Source organism: Siniperca chuatsi, linkage group LG21 (assembly GCF_020085105.1).
Source record: "Siniperca chuatsi isolate FFG_IHB_CAS linkage group LG21, ASM2008510v1, whole genome shotgun sequence".
NCBI lineage: Eukaryota > Metazoa > Chordata > Actinopteri > Centrarchiformes > Sinipercidae > Siniperca > Siniperca chuatsi.
The window spans coordinates 18966321-18984102 of record NC_058062.1 but is presented as its reverse complement, the minus strand read 5'-3'; the positions used below and the strand labels follow the sequence as shown (position 1 = coordinate 18984102).

Genomic DNA, 17782 nt, shown 5'->3' with positions numbered 1-17782 from the left:
AGTTTTTTTGGGTCCTCTTTTTGTTGATCTCAACAAACCATCACTGACTTGTATTCCCCTTGGACATCAAAAAAATATTTGAAAAATGATACTGATATAATAATTTCAGTAAATATACAGTGGAATAACATCAGTTGGATTGTTTTGACTTTGTATACCATGGCAGTATCAAGTTTCGGTTATCGCCATAAAAAGACCACATGCCAAGAGAGATGTTTCTGCTGCTAACTGGAAGGAAGCTACCTGAAAAGGTCTGCTTCTCATATGTATTTCACATATGTGCAAAAAGACAAACCCAAATATGTTTCCCCCCTCTGTCAGTGAGAACCTAAATCTGCCTTTTGCAGATGGAGCTATAAGTGGCCATATTAGGGAAGAAATCCAGAGTCTGGCAATGGGGGCAAAAAAAAGGGTCCACACACACACATACACACACACACACACAAAGACAGTTTGCAGTCCTTCCTTCCTTGACTGTGGTACCTACTTAAACACCCCCTCCTCCTGCTTCCTCCCTCCCCTCGCCTGGGCAACTCTCTAAACGCATCCACAGGGAACTCTCTCTCTCTCTCTCTCTCTCTCTCTCTCTCTCACACTAACTCACGCGCGCGCACACACACACACACACACGCACGCACGGACGCTCCATATAGGAGGATCCCAGCAGGGAAGCGAGCAGTGAACGGCGGAGCGCGCACCGGCCAGGCTCGTTAACTCTTGTCCGCTTTCTACCCCCCTCCCTCCCCTCATTCTCGGGCAGCTTCTGCAGCAACAACAGATCGGACTAGCGGGCAGACTACGGGGCAAGAAGAGACTCCTCCAGCACTCCAGACAGCCTCAGACTGGTCGTCATCGTCTGTTTTACTCCGGAGACTGCGGATTTTATCCTTCATCTTTTCCAGTGGATACTGAGTGCGCACCGCCTCCCCGAGATAAACAAAGTCTGCGGACATTAAGTCTGCTGTTATTTGTTTTATAGGGTAATAAAATATTCTATCCGAGAGTCGGTCCAGCTGTTTTCTCTGCCCTTCCTCCGCTTTAACTGCACCGGTCAGACTTGGAAAGAGCAACAGCCTCCACCGGCGCATCACTGAGGTAAGAGATGTCTTTTTGCCACATTGTACAATTATAGTCCTTCAGCGTTGTGCCAACACAGTGGGGTCTCCTGTAATATCATAATCCCAGGCCTTTCTGCAGCAAAAAAGCATTTCGATCGGCAGCAAACTGGCTCAAAAAATGAATTTCTAGATGTCATTTATTAGAGGCAAAAATAATCATTTAGACTGTGCTCACTATGCAGGTATGTCATCAGTAGTCTATTAAGTGTACTTCACAAAGTGCAACAACCTGGGTGTACGATTTCACACTTTGTGCTGTCCGCCTCCAACCTCCCAACACACACACACACACCTCAATACTGGGCCATATGGAACCCACGAATATTACATAAATTTACATTTCTCCTCTGCACTTCCTCCTCCTCCTCCTCCTCCTCTATCTTTTCTGTTTCTTTTCTTTCTCTGGCCTCACCTGACCCTGTTTTAAGGATAGAAGATCCTTGTCTTATTTGTAAAATGAAAAATGTGTTAAGATTCACATTTAAAGTCCTGGTTCTTGGCAATAATAAACTGTATATTACTAATAGTTACCATTGTTTATTCAGTTTAATAAATTAATGTCAAATTCACAACTTTCCAATATAAAATATCAATAAATAGCTGCTATTTGTAACTCCAAGTAGCCTACAACCATTTACATTATGAGACACAGACATATAAAAGCCCCCCCACCCCTCCTGCATAGGAACAACACACCCAGACTGAAAGAGACACAAAATGTCTGCTTCGATTGTGGTCATTTTGCGTCTCTTTGTAGCCATTTTGCATTGCTTTGTGTTAGTTTTGCGTCTCTTTGTAGTCGTTTTGTGTCTCTTTGCGGTCATTTTGTGTCCCTTTGTAGTCGTTTTGCGTCTCTTTGTAGTCTTTGCAGTCATTTTGTGTCTCTTTGTAGTCGTTTTACGTCTCTTTGTAGTCGTTTTGTGTCTGTGGTAATTGTGCGTCTCTTTGTAGTTGTTTTGCGTCTCTTTGTGGTAATTTTGTGTCTCTTTGTAGGCGTTTTGCATCTCTCTGTAGTCGTTTTGCTTGTCTTTGTGGTTGTTTCGCATGTGCTTATAGTCATTTTGTGTCTCTTAGTGGTTGTTTTATGTCTGGATTACTGAACGGGCCTACCGTTCAGTAATCCATCCATGATACTAACAAGCCTACTGCCTAGTACCTTCTGACTCTTGTTGGGGGGGCACCAGGTGTGGCCAATCATATTCCAGGGGGGGCCCATGCCACCTCTCGGGCCCCGCCCTTGGCTCTGAGTCTCCTCTTCAACCTGTTGGGGCCACACACACACCCACAAACACACTTAAGGACAGATTAAAGAACTCAGATTGGGTTCCTTAACAGTCGGGCATATATATAACGGCTGACCTTAGTGTGTCCTGACGCACACAAAAAACAATTATTCCATCCAGTCCTGCTCTAGCCTATATTGATCACATCTGATCGACTGGACATTTCCCCATGTAGGGAGGGCCGTGCTGGTGTGATATCAGCTGGACCGGTCCCAGTCGCTTCAGAGCTCATTGAAGTGCAGAGCAGATCGGCTGGTTGTAAAAGCTCAAACATATTCTGTCAGCGACTGGCATTTATTATCCTCCGCAGCATCTCCTCCTCAGTTTAACGGCAAGGAGCCTCTTCTTTCTTTCTTAGTCTCCACTCTCAGTTGGTCAGAGGAGCTCTGCCTGTTCCTTTCTATTTTTAGTCTCTATTTACAATGCAGTAGCTATAGAGGCAAGAAGAGTCTCTCACACTGTTTCCCTTCATCTGTCTCTTTGCCTTGTATCACTCCTTCTCTGCCTTATCCTCTTCTCTTTGTCTTTGCCTCTTTCACTCACTCACTTTTTTTAATTGTCCCTTTCACCTTTGGTTTCTCCTTCAAGCTGCTATCTCTGCCATCATCACAGAATCCAGACAGAGCGGTTCAGCACATTAAGCATTGGTAGCGGCTCACCTAAAACTGCCACCTGCGCCACTGACACATGCACACAGGCAGCATATGACCATGTGAGGCTGGGAAGACAGCGGAGGAGACAGGGGGTAGAGGTTAATCTCTGGATGCTTTTGACCCAAATCACCATGCGACCTACATACCCTCCCCCTAAAACAACCATCCCACAGTCCCCACCACACACCCACCCAAACCTATCTTTTAAAAGCAGCACACACACAAATACACAACAGCCTTTTGGATGTCGTGCCACAATATGACTGAACAACAAATTTCCGAGGCCCGGTGAGTTATTAATTACCTGTGGCAAAACACGCTGGAGCTACTGGATTTGGCCTGAAGTGTCTTCAAGTACAGAAGAAGAAAAAGTTTGATTAGGAGATCTCAAAGAATACTTTTTAATAAAGCAAATGTAATTAACTTCTTCTTCCATAATACCTCAGCATAATCTTGAGGCAAACCCGTCATGGCAAAGTGTCCCAGTTTAGACTTACAGCTCCATATCCGCCACAGCAACCACTGCATACACACCCAGACCTCAACCAAACACCACACACTGCTGCTCTGAACTCTCAACCAACATTTATTACACAGTTATTGAAGTGCTTGAAAGTTGGGTTTAAGTTAGGTTTAAACTGGATTACATCAGTTACCTTTGACTTCTAATGTAAGTAGAAATGCAAAAATGAGACCATGAAGACTGCACTGCGTTTAATAATTAGTTCTTGGCTCTAAGTCAGATTTATGGAAAGCATAGACAAAGCCTGGTTCAGATGGTAAACAGAATATGTACAAATTGAATTCAAGTTTATTTTTACAGTGATTCAGCAGCTCAGCTGAGGAAAACACATCACACAGTACACTGGGATTCAGTACAGCAGATTAAGAACATTCAAGCTTTTTAGCCATAGTAGCAGCGTGGCTCTCAAGATGGCAATGACGGTGGTCAGTCTGTTGTTTAGTCGGTGCACCACATTGCTCCAGACTGCAATATCTCAACACAATTGGATGGATCGCCAAGACATTTTTTTTTACAGACATTAATGGTCCCCAGAGGATGAATCCCACTGACTGTGGTGATCCTTTGACTTTTCCTCTAGCGTCACCATGATGTTGACATGAAATTGAGTGAAATGTCTCAATAACTATTGGATGGATTGCCACAATACATTTGGTACACATGCAATTGTGTCCCCCTCGGGATGAATTGTAATAACTTTGGTGATCTCTTAACTTTACATCTAGCTCCATCATCAGGTCAAAATTTTAATTTGGACACCCAATGTTGTATGTACAGAACTGCTACAAAGCCCATTATTATTAAGACCGCTTGCAGTGTATCTCCACCGTGTATCTTCTGTGGATTCTACGTATGTCCAACGAACACATAAACATAGAAGTCAAAAGCCAGCAAGCAGGCTACAGCCAATACACATCCTTACTACATCCGGTGTGAACAAAAAGCAAAGCTTTTAGTTTCTCCTGATGGCAGATGATGGAATTCCAGCGGAAAGAAGACTTCCATCATGTTTATCCTCTTCAGTAAAGCGAGAGAACCTTTGAGGAAGCCAATGTTGTCCATGTGACCGTAAGCAGACAAGGGTTTATGAGACTGGTTTATAGTAATTTTATCAAGGGATCACAATAAATGTGTCAACGATAAATTGGTGTTTTAATAAACTACATGAGCACCTTTAAATATGACTGCTGGTTTAGGTGGAATATGTTATTTTGGAAGGTTTTATCAGTAACAACCATAATTGAACATGACTAACTCCTGGCAGAGAGAAAGAGGAACAGAGACCGCTAATGTGTGGAGTAAAGGATTAGCTGTTGGAAGTTTGTGAAAATGGACAGGGAGCTCTTAGTGAGGAGGCATCTGTGGAAGACAGCAGGAAACAGACGTAAAACAGATATCCGAGAGCAATGAAAGGAAGAAAGTGTGAATATGGCAGAGGGGAATCCTGCCTCAACCAATCTTTTTGATTTAAACCTTACACTGTAAGACAACAGTAAGCCACATGGCTGCACAACAGTAGAGTCCTTCCATGATTTCAGTTTTTATTAGTAAAATGTTTCCATTGAGTGATGTCTAAGGCTTAACGTTTGCTCAGGTTTTAATTAGCTGGTGGCTGAGATGCACAAGATAAACATAGCTATATGTACATGAGTGGGTACTGAGTAAATGGCAGGCAAAGTGTTGCAGTTTGTCAAGCAGGGTAACAGGGAATACAAGGGAACAGGACCCAAATGCAGATGCCGGAGGCAGAGCAGGTACAGATCAATGATTTAATAGAGAACATAAGGCTTACATGGCAAGTCAGGCAGGCAGAGATAAAAAAAACAAAAAAACAGGAGAGCAGTCCGAACAGGTAAATGAGTCCAAGAGGAAGCAGACGAAATCCTAAAACACACGCAATAAGTCCAAGAACAAACACGGGGAACAAAGGCCAGGCCGCTTGACACCATGTACATAGACGATCTGACACAGAACAAAGGAAGAACACAGACTAAATACACTCAGGGAGGGGAGACAACGAGACACAGGTGAAACCAATAAGGGCAAGCAATCAAAGATAAAAAGGAAAACTACAAGACACATGAGAGAGGGAGAATATTTCAAAATAAAACAGGAAACATTAATAGAAAACATGAAACTGAGAAAAACCAAAACTAAGAGGCAGAGCAGGACATGACAGAGTAATTTGAAAAGGAGAGGGAGACAGGACAATGGAAATGGTAAATGATGGAGAGAGAAGAGAAAGGGGAGAATATAATGGATACAGGCAGGAAGACAGATGAGTGAGAGGAGAAAAGGAGGGACAACATTGTTTAAAAACATCACTTTGATTTAATGTATTCATACATTACCTACATAAGCCTACTTTTTATAGCCAAATATTGTAATTACAGTAGTTTCATCACAGATCACAGAAATATCATTATTTATCGATTAATAATGTCAAATAAGTTCAAGTTTTATGGTACTTGTTGAAGACACATTTTGATTTACATATGAATTTCTCTTACAGGAACACACTCATTTTGTAGGAGACTGTCAACAATGAGAAATGGATAGTGTGCTCCCAAGATGGTGACACACAAGTAAAGAATTTCTCAGACTTCCTGCTTCTGATCATGGATGTTTTGGGCGCTCTTCTGTGCTCATAGAGCATGCAATGTATTTCATTCTTTTCATAAAATATACACTCACAGCACTATGGCATGACAAAAGTTTTTTATGGTTATATTAAGCACTTGATTAAGATTAGGTTCGGTCTCGGTTCAATTCTGAAGTCAACAGTGACGTCATCCAGGTGCACAAGACATGACGTGTTTACTTTATTAACTTAAAGCACGGTCTTTCCCTAACCTTAACCAAAGTGCTTTTGTCGCCTAGATCTAACCATACGCTGTACTCAGGATGTGAATCGGTCTTTCGCTTTGTATGTCAACCTTCAATTTGTGTGCGTAACAAAACAACAACACCTTCTTCTCTATAAAAAAAAGGTTGCCTGTTAACATAATCCAGGCAGCAATTGACCGTTCGCTAAACCTGCCCCTGTTACTGTTGCTACACCTGTCAAGCTTTCTGTTCTAACATTGTAAACGCTGTTTAACTTTGTTAAAATCACGAAGGTTTCACTTTCTAATTGCAACTGCTGTATTGGATGCAGATTTGCCTTAAGAGTAAAGTAAACCTCATGAACACACCACCAAGCTAGTGGAACAAAGGCTAGCCTGGACGTGACGTCATGACTTCGGCCCTCCATATGCAAAATACAATGATGGTGGCAGATTCACCACTCAAATAGTTGATCCTTGATGTCAGACAGAGGTAGACAAAAGCATGCTTCTCATTTCTAGCTGGCAACCGTCGATTTTGTTAAGAAATGACAACTGTTGCTCGTGAAGTTTAGCGCTGTAGCTAGCTAATTAAACTAACGTTAGCTTCATGAGTAGGTTGAAAACGCTGCCTCCAGCTGGCTTTTTAAATGTTTGAAGTTGACTTATTTTAAAATTAGAACTTAAATATGCACGTCAAGGCCACTTACATGATATCATGCTAAAAAACTGCACTTACATAATATTAAATCATATAGTTGACTCAGTTTGATTTAGCATTTTCTGGCAGTGATTTTTAGCTATACACGGTGTGACATCACCCTCCACCTTTACGTCCTAAGACCAGTCTACCCTAAAACTTGGTGCATCCCTCTTTCAGAAAGATAGCGATAGAGACTGAGGCGGAGAAAGAGTGGGGAAAAAAAGAGCGAGAATGAGATGAATTAAGAAAAATGAACAAAAAACAGCAGACAAACAGAGACACTGGCAGAGAAAGAAGCGAGAAAAAGAGACAGCTAGGGAGGTAGAGGCCGGGAAACAGATGGATTAAGCTGACAAATAGAAGTAAAAGTGGGAAAGAGGGAGAGAGGGGAAAATAGGGATGAAGGAGATGGTGAGTGATAGAGTTAGAAAGAGGAAAGCATTCAATTCTCCTGTCGTCTCTGGAGGATGCCACTGAAGCCTGATCTCAGCCAGGACATCGCTCTGCCTCTCTCTGCCTCTCTGTCTAATATTGGTAAGACACACAATTTGTCATGTAATACTGCACCTGGTGTTTTCCTCAAACTCACAAAAGGACACACACATTCACACACCTCACTACGTCATTTCTCTCTGTCTTTCTCACTGCCCGTCTCAACCTTTTCTTGTCTCTCGTCTTGAATCACTTTTTATGAAGCAGTAATTATTGTTGTCGTTAGGACCAAGACATTTAAATAAAAAACAGTTACGGTGTGTAGTTGAAAACAGCCATCCATTTAAATGTACGCCTAAGGCTTTTAGATGTTCAGACAGATGATTGATTAGTTCTGTTCCAACGTCTTAAATATCCATTTTGAGGAAGGAAAAATCATTATCTGCCAGTTATTGCTTAAGGTTGCTTAAATATTGACGATCTGGAATATAAAAATGATTGTTCTTTTGAAAAAAGGGGAAACAGCAAGCTATAGCAGCTATATAACGTGTTAATCAGAGGTCTAGAGGTGCTGGTAGGTGGACTTTGTTACCTTCACAGAGCTGGCTGTTTCCAGTCTTTATGCTAAGCTAAGCTCACTGGCTGAAGTCATCATTTACTGTACAGACATGAGAGTGGTATTGATCTTCTCATATAACTCTCAGCAAGAAAGTGAATAAGTGCATCTCCCAAAATGTGTAACTATTCATTTAACAGGCAAAATTTACAATGTATTCTGGTATGGAAGATTACTGTCTAATATGTGACGTATGTAGGATAAAAGCATGTTTATAAGTATGTTTTTTTATTATTAGATCCTTATTTTTACTGTATATTTTTCCCATTTTTCTAACCACCATTCTAACTACACTGCCTTTGGGTAAAAATAGAAGTAAAGAGTTTCAGAGCCATTTAAATAAAAATACAACAAATGTCTATTGTATTGTTATGGTCTATGTACTTCATTAGCGTCCTGACCATGTGGTGAAGTAGGTGTTGAATTCAGAGCTGCTATTTCCTGCCTCAAAATGCCCCCTCACTCACTAAACTGTCATAAAGGACAATTGCATAATATGAAGTATTATTTAATGTCCCTTAAAAATACCATTGTTGTTTCTGTGCTGAAGCACCTCAGTGAAATCGATTCTGAGTGCAGACTAGACAAGCACTCGGCTCACCCGAATACTCAAATGACTCACACAGGCACACACACACACACACACACACACACACACACACACACACACACACACACACACACACACACACACATACACTCGAGGGTACACAAACACAAGTACACACGCAAAAGGGGAAGAGTATTGTTGAGAGGGTATGGTGGATACAGAGCGTGGGTGGGCAGTGAGAGAGGGACGGAGGGAGGAACAGACAAAGAAAAAGATGCAGCGGAAGAGAATGAAGACAATATTGCAATATTGCATGTTTGGCTTTCTTGGCTGCAGTATCCTGAGTTACAAATTCAAGTCCAATTATTTGTGTTCATATTTATGCGTTAAGTGGCAAGAGTCATTGTTTAGCTTAGCTTAGCATAAAGACTGAAAACAGGGGGGAAACAGCTAGCCTGGCTCTGTCCAAAGTTTGTAAATACCTTTGGAAGCTGTGTGCAGTCACTGCACCTGGCTGTTGTTCGCCTAGAAATAGTTCAAGCAAGTAACTCCCCATAAAACCATAATTTGTTGTTTTTTTTTCTTTTCTGTAGGGATAAACAAACAAGATACGTGGATTTTTTTCACTTTGGACAAAGTCACGCTAGCTATTTTCCCCCTCTCTCTACTCTTTATGGTACAGTAAGCTAGGCTAACCACGTCACGACTCTAGCTCCGTACTTAACTCAGACACAAGGGTGATATCAATCTTCTTGTCTCAGTCTTGGATAGAAAATGTGGAAGTATTCATTTAATGCAGCTTCGAGTGTTCTAAGATCCAAAAAAGATTTTGAGAAACATATCTGTGGCTCAGTCCTCTTTACAGGTAACATGAATGCCACAGCACATTTATACAGAAGTGCAGGCCTGCAGTTAGCTGTAGTTTGCAATGACTTTGACCTAGTTACATCTGTCTTTCTCCCTCTCGGCCAAGGTTGAAGTGCACTAGAAGGCTACACTGATAACATAATATAACTGTACATCATGATTTTAGTTTCCACAAATAATAATCCTGTCACATTTTGGTTAAGTAAGTATAGAAACCATACATTTTGCATTAAATAAAAGTAAAAAGTAAAAGGGCCAAAATATTTCAATCACTCAGCTGCTACTGTAGAAATATCTTAGTGTTTATTCTCTCATCAACATACAGACAGAGCTATATAATATATATTGTGATGATAAATTACATGATATATGATACAATTTCATGTTCTGTACAGTTTTCTCATACAATACTCAATCTTCAACTTCAATTACAGCTTCTAACCTATGACGTAATAAAATGCACTGCAGTTTAATCTCCATAGGATGGATTTAGTCTTTTGCTAATTGCGTTTCCTCCTATTAAACTTGCAGTGCGGACGACCTGTTAAAGTGCATATTGCTGATGCATTAATCTCTACAGGTTGTGTAGAGGGAGTACTGATTGTATTATGCTGGCTGGGTGGCTCAGATTTTTGTATACAGTTTTAAGATCTTAGCACAAGATTTGCCTGGAAAATCCAATCTTCAAAATATCTCAGAAGTGCTGGTATCATAAACAACCTGTGCGGAGGAATATAGATAATATACTAACTTACGTCCTCTCCCTCCCTGCAACACTCTTCCTGTCAGCTGTAAATGATAGCTGTAAGTGTCTACTACACTCCTTGCCTCACTGAGGCCATTAAATGACAAGGGACTGCTATGTGGAAAGCACACAAACTGGCTCTTATGCATTACACGGCACAACGGCTCCGTAATTTACTCACTTCCGAGCCTCAGAAAAACTATCACTTGAAATAGGATGATTAAGGTTGTTTGTCCAAATCCTGGCTGTGGCATCTTGATGAAATTCTAAATTAGCTTCATTGCTTCATCCCCATGCATACGCAGGCCAGCCTAGGTGTTCAGTTGTGCATACCATAAGATTTGTTCCACTACTCACCGAACCATTCCCCATGTTTCAAAGGTAGAATTCTCTCCTCGCTTGCTAACTAGCTTTCATGCACTCAATCACAACATGTAGTGTGCTGGTGTTTCAGCTGACTTTTTCATATGAGTTGAGCTACTCCACGGTCTTTCCATGTACACCCTAACAACTGCAGAAGTACCCCCTGGAGTACAACTACCCCTGCTTCGGAATCACTGTAATAGAGGACGACATGTAGCTTAAAGATCTATTACTGCCTTTTACTGTTTTTTGCTTCAGATAGCCCTCGATGCGGTGGTGTGTGGAGATGAGGAGAAGGGCTAAACACCCGTCTCACAGAGTGAAGTTTTGCGTTGGGGCACCACTACATTTCAGAAGCACACACAATAGGATGGGGGAGGGGGAGGATGGAGGGCAAATGGTTCAGAAATGGGACACAGCACAAGTACATGCCGTCCTTTTTCTTCTTTTTGGGCACAGAAGCAAAACATTTTCTCTTCAACCTCCCTTCAGGTATTGAATGTCAACTCTACTCTAACCTGCAGTCATGACTCTGGGTATGAAATGATCAAACTACAGGTGGCAATATTCAAGAAATGAACCACAATTTGCATAAAATTGATGTGCTGCTGTCATGTTGGTTGCAAATGTAATTAAATTGGGCATATTCATTAAAGCTGTGGAAATCTTCCTAAAGTGGAAACACGCAGCCCAGAGGACACAAAAGAAGGCAACTGAATGTATCCTGTGGTGTTAAGAGGGTCTGCCAGTTTTGGCAGCACTTGTTTGTAACAGCCTCGATTCTCCCTTCCTGTAGGTGGAATCACTTAGCGGCGGTTATAAATCAGATGTACTTCGTGGTGTTCTTGCTGCAGGGCACAGGTGCACTGAGTGCGTCTGCCTACTATTTAACAGTGTTATGTACTGTATAAATATAACTCTGGCCTTCCCGCTGTGCTCAGGTAGAAAAGCCCTACATCAAGCTGCAGCCATGGATGAGATGGACCTGCCCCAGATGAAGAAGGAGGTGGAGAGCCTCAAGTACCAGCTGGCCTTCAAACGAGAGAAGTCCTCCAAAACAGTGACTGAGTGAGTAGTTAGTCCACAGTGGCTCTACAAATATCTGCACAGAGTTCAAGCCCAAAAACAACTTTGATAAGTAGCTGTTAGGTTGAAAATAAAGTTTTTGCTAAATACACTGCACACACTCAAAAAATAAAAAATGTACACAGACACAAAAATGAAAAAAGTTGCTCATTCACTTACAATAGCATAGCTTAGCACAAAGACTGGAAAGAGGGGGAAACAGCTAGCCTGACTCTGTCCAAAAGAAACAAAAGCACAAGATATGTTGTGTTAATAGTGAGTTTTAGACGTGCTGGTAGGTGGATATTGTTATCGTTGGACAGAGCCAGGCTAGCTGTTTCCCCCGGTCTTTGTGCTAAGCTACGCTAATTGGCTGTTGATGGTAGCTTCATATTTACCGTACAGACATGTTCCATTAATCACAGTTCCATGACTACTTTGCAGACCCCATCTGCTAAAAAAGGCTGTGTAATATGGTCGAAAGCTCCAGAACCAGTGAGTAAGCGTACCTCGAGATAACCAGCTGCTGTTTCCAAGCTAACTCAAGTATTCAGTGGTTTATTCAATTATACACCAATATAATAAACGCTACCCACAGATGATTTTGGATATGACAGCATTAGTCATTCCACCACAATAATAAAACAGTGATATGATTTCATTAACTAATGCCTTGAAGGCTATTGTCACAGCCACAGTGCACATCGAAGCATTAAACGAAGCTTCAGCCGTCATTAAGTTCTGTACAGCACTCTCTTTGTCCGTCTTGTGCGCTCACTGCAGTGCCAGGAGATTAAGGGCCAATCAAGGAAACTCAGAAGAAACACTCCATCTGAGGCTTCATCAGCACTGCTAGAGAGGACTGTCTTTTGACTAATGCTGTTTTTCACGTTGATTACAGAAGTATTCAGGGTCAGTGTTTTGAAACCCTGCGTAAAACTCTTGTGAATATAAAAACGATTCAAAAAATAGGAGAAGCAGTGATGGAGTGCATTGTTTTACTCAAGTAACGTTACTTTATGGATAATTAACTGAATTCGGGCGGGTGAATAAACGGGAAACTAATTCAGTTGGTTACAGAGCAATGTCTATCATAAGCTACTGGTCATACCATATCGATATCACTCTCGTGTCTGTAAATATGTAAGTTACTACCAGCAGCAGGTTAGCTTAGCTTAGCATAAAGACCGAGATCAGCCAGCCTGACTCTGTCCGCCCAATCCGCCACATCTAAAACTCACTAATTAACATGCTGTTTGTTTAATCCGTACAAAAACCGAAGTGTACAAAAAACATGCTGTGATTTTACGGGGGGTTATATGTGGGCCTATAGGCACAGGAAGTTACTTCGATTGCCTGTGCAGTAGCTTCATATTTGTCCTGCAGAAATGAGAGTGGTTTTGATCTTCTCATCCAACTCTCACGAAGAAAGAGAATAAGCGTATTACCCAAAATATCAAACAATTCTTTAATGCAAGTGGAAAAATTTGGAAATTACACAACAAAGCGTAAAAACTAAAGTCAGATTACTCATCTAATCGTCTCTGATGTATATTGTGAATGGCTACTCTCCAGTATCAAACCTTATGGAGAGCCAATAACATTTGTAGCCTTTAATAATAGATGTAATTTCAGCTGCTGTAAAGTACACTACTTTGGTTAAGTACACAAAAAGCTACAGTTGCAGAAGTAAATGTAATTAGTTACTTCTGGCTTCTAGTCGCTCAGATTGTCTCTCTCTTTCTTGCCTTGTATGGAAATGTGGATAGAGATTGGATTGTGGAAATCAACTTCCTCTGGAATTTGAAAAATGTCTCTGTCTCTCCACAAAGCTTGGTAAAGTGGATAGAGGACGGCGTCCCAGAGGATCCCTTCCTGAACCCGGAGCTGATGAAGAACAACCCGTGGGTGGAGAAAGGAAAGTGCATCCTTCTCTAGAAGAAACCAACAACCACCCTGCCATGATCTTTCAACTTTAACCGCCCTGACCAACACACACACCTTCAGATGACCCCTGAACCTGGCCCCCCTGACCCGGCCTGTGAGGGCCATGGCAGGACAGCGCCTCCTAACCTCTCACCGTGAATGTACAACAGCTGATATCCCCTAACTTCCCCCGAAACACACACCCCAACAAGGGCACAGAAACACACACTGACAGAGACACACACTCACACACTCCAAACTTTGGGTTTTTCCCCGACTGCCACACATTCACTGCAAGTTTATTCCTGCCACGGCAATGCATCATTACTATGATATATGACGACGATGATCAGTACTCCTATTACATGTTGCTATATGGATATATGATGACTTATTTATGCAGCTGCTAGTCGCAAGCTTTCTCTCCTCTTTTACAATCTCTACTCACTCTACTCTTTTTGATGAGTTGTAATAAACTGTAGAGTCACATCCTCACTGCCAGACTGACTGTAGATCTGCTGGGGGAATTTGGTTCCACGTTGAGATATAAACCACTTGCTCTTACAAAATGATGACTCATCATAAAACCAAAAGAAACTTTTGGTGCTATTTCAATTGAAAGTTAATAGATTGCGCAAGTCTGTGGTTGACAAAATAACTACATTAAAGTTGTTAACACCTCATTAAAACTAAATTAAACGATCCATAAGAGCCTATGATGATTCATAATTAAATGAAGATCATTTACAGTATATACAGTTCACGTATACACCAAGGATTTGCTTATGTTGGCTTACCAACTATGGTTTCAATTTTTTACAACAAAAGTTAGAAATTGGCCTTATAAGAAATGTAGGACTTACATGTAAAGGACATTAAGACCCATGACTGCAGTGTATATGATCATGTGTATTTGCTTGCTTTAAGTACAGTAAGATGCTTGTTCTTCATCATAAAGCTTTTTCAACCATTTTTGGCCTCATTTACACTTGTCATTACAAGTGTCTCGGATCCGGATTAAATCCAGATGCGATTTAATAGACTTTTATTTACACTGAGCTACATATATGCATCTCCATTGGCCAGATCACAGATCGGATTGCACCCGAAGCTGTTTGATAACTGGCCAAAAACGCCAGAAGAAGAATAGCTTCAGAACTATAACGGTTTAGTTACAGCAATAACAGCTCAGCTAGCTAGCTGAACAATTATCCATAATCTAACACGAACACGTGGATAATTCATATTTAGTGGTTTGACCAATTAGATTTCAGTCCATCTCTTGGATATTTTTACAATTACCTTTTTGATATCTTACAGCTATCTGATCCACTCAAGATGAATGAAGTGACTGAGTGTAAATGGCGTCTGTCTGCATTCGAAGCATTTCCCATCCAACATGAGAGCAGTTGTAATACATTATATGCCTATACTGCAAGCCATTCTAACAGTATGATTTATCCTTATTACCAATTTTAAGTCTTTATAGGTTCTTATGGTGCATTTACAAATTAATGAATTTACTGTTAACTAATTACACTTCCAAAAGTTAAAACAGATGAAATCCAAGGATTTGTTATGTGGAAAAAGCTTATTAATTGTCTAAAGGTGTCGGTATGCTTGAAACAAACTAGTTTGTATGCAGTGTCGCCTGACCGCGTCAGATAGACAAAAGTCGTTTGTTGCTGTTCCGAACGAAACCTTCACACAGAAAGAAAGCACACGGATGAATTAACAAACGTTCACCATGACGGCGAAATTAGCCGCGTTTTCAGCTTTCACAGCAATCTCCCCAGTGTGACTCCTACAGTTTTCACATGCATTTTTGATTTCACACAACTTGCAAAGCATGACTATCACATATACATTCTGAAGATGAGAGCCCGCAAGCAGTGTTGTTTTGCTTCAGTGTCATTACGTCAGAAAGTGTCATAGCAGCTCTGTGTGTGTTGTCAGAGCAGAATGAAGCTGTGGGTCTCTGGGGTTGAGTTCACTGCTCCTTCTCCTCCTTAGCTACAGCCTCTAAGGACAACACACAAACACACGTACAGACACTCAACATGCAAACGAATCATGCACACACACACACACTATCTCTCTCCACACATGCACAGACAGACCCCTTTAACTTATTAACTTATTGGTCAATACTTGGTTTGTTTATTTATTTATTTATTTATTGATGAGACCTTTCTCTCACCTTAGTTTTGATTTCCTGTGTCTGCACTCCCTCTTCCTCATACCCCAACTTGAAAGAAACAACAGAAAATGACCCCCCCCAAAAAAAGAAAAGAAAAAAAAGACCACACCTTGCCAGATCACCATCTACTACTGCCTTGCACACAGTTTCCTTAAAACAAGAATGTAAATACGTGGCATGAACACAGCTGACCTCAGGACTGGCCTGCGTGTGCGTGCATGTGGCTGTAATTGTGTGTTTATGTGTGCATATTCTTTAAAAAAAAAAAAAAAGGGCATAAATTTGGACATTAGGCTCCCTTGTGGATTGTGAAGCACACACACATGCAGCTGTGTCACACACACAGACAGGCCTGAGGCCAAGCAGATCAACAACACACACACACACACACACACACACACACACACACACACTGCTTAGTGAGAATGTGGGGGGAGGAGTGGCAAGGATGTGGGATTCTCTAAATAATGACTTGGGACAGGGGAGCCTCACATCATCTCAGTACTGTAATGAGTGTCATTATATACATTTTCTTCAAGATGACCCAGTTCCCTAAAGGCTACTCAGTGCTTGGATGACTTTGGTCCTAATATGTGTAACCACAAATATTTAATTTTCCTCTTTTTTAAAACTCAGTTTGAACAATTATATGGTCCATGATGCGCTAATAAATTGTCTTTGTTTTTATCACACATGGTTGCATCTATATTAGAACTGCACTTCTTACTTCCTGTAAAACATGTCTGAGAAGCAAAGATCCCATCCAATCATACTGACATGTTTCAGATTTATTCAAATACATTTGGTGAACAAAATAACAACTGCAAATCACTTATCACTGTATCGCTGTACTTGAAGTGAGGCCAGTGAATTTAGGATGTCCAGTACAACAATAAGTATATATGCAACATGACGACTCTAAATGGAGCTATTTTAGAAGTCCCATTGTTCACTGAGAGGCATGTACAGTATGCACCTCCCTTATTTTGGACATAATGTTTTAATTTATTTTAATAGTTTAGGTGTTGGAAAGTACAATGTATGTTAACTAGTTGACAGAATGATGCTAAAGCTTTGTGTTAAAATATAGCCTTGTAATTTCATGATGCATGAAGGGGGGACTGTTAAAATGGCTTCCACGGTACAAAGAACTGATGTTCTGAGCTTCAGGTTTGTAGCTTTTCCAGTGTTAGGCTTAAGTTTATTCCCTCTTCCAATATGATTTTACGATTCAAAGGTTTAAAAACGTTTTTTTTTAAGGTCTTACAACACCACTGGAAAAGCAACAAATGCTCTCCGCTACAGTCTCACAGCGGCCCAGCTCCAAAAGTACGTGAGACGATTCCTGAGTCTGCCTGTCCCTTGTCTGTTTGTGTTCTGCAACTGTAACTTTACTTGTTTGGTTTGTTTTTATATAATCTGAACGTGGGTACGTATGTATGTTATTACTATTATAATGACAGCATAAAATCTTGTCTAAATATCTAGCAGCATAGGTATTCCTTGTGAGAGTGCTTTGGAAAAAAAATATTATGCATCAGATCAAGTCCTAGTGTAAAGATGACAATGAGCAATAAATTAAAGATCATTTTTTATTGAATGTTTTACAAAAACATTGATCTTATTGAATAAAGTAGAAGATTTTTAGACAACGTGGTTGTCTTGGTTGGTTTTTTTATGTGTTTTGTGTGCACCTGTGTAAGTATAACAAGTATATTTTCAGATCCACAATAAGAGTGGCCTGGTTCCAGACCTTTGAATCACTGTCTACATCTTTGATTTAGTCTGTGATTTAAATACTGTAGGTCTGGTGTGCTCACTGACAGATGTAGGTGGCCTTAAGAATGGGGATGACATCTTCTACTGCCAGAAAAAAATAGCTACATTAATAAAAAAAAGCAACAGAAACATTG

General features: G+C 40.8%; 1 protein-coding gene across 1 annotated transcript; it reads left to right on the top strand.

The window, feature by feature from the left end:
• Nucleotides 1–650: 650 nt before the first annotated feature.
• Nucleotides 651–17521, top strand: gng13b (guanine nucleotide binding protein (G protein), gamma 13b). Its single transcript, XM_044182238.1, has 3 exons — nucleotides 651–1095; nucleotides 11620–11746; nucleotides 13576–17521. The coding sequence occupies exons 2-3, from the start codon at nucleotides 11649–11651 to the stop codon at nucleotides 13679–13681; spliced, it is 204 nt and encodes a 67-aa protein (XP_044038173.1). The 5' UTR covers nucleotides 651–1095; nucleotides 11620–11648; the 3' UTR covers nucleotides 13682–17521.
• The last annotated feature ends 261 nt before the right edge of the window (nucleotides 17522–17782 follow it).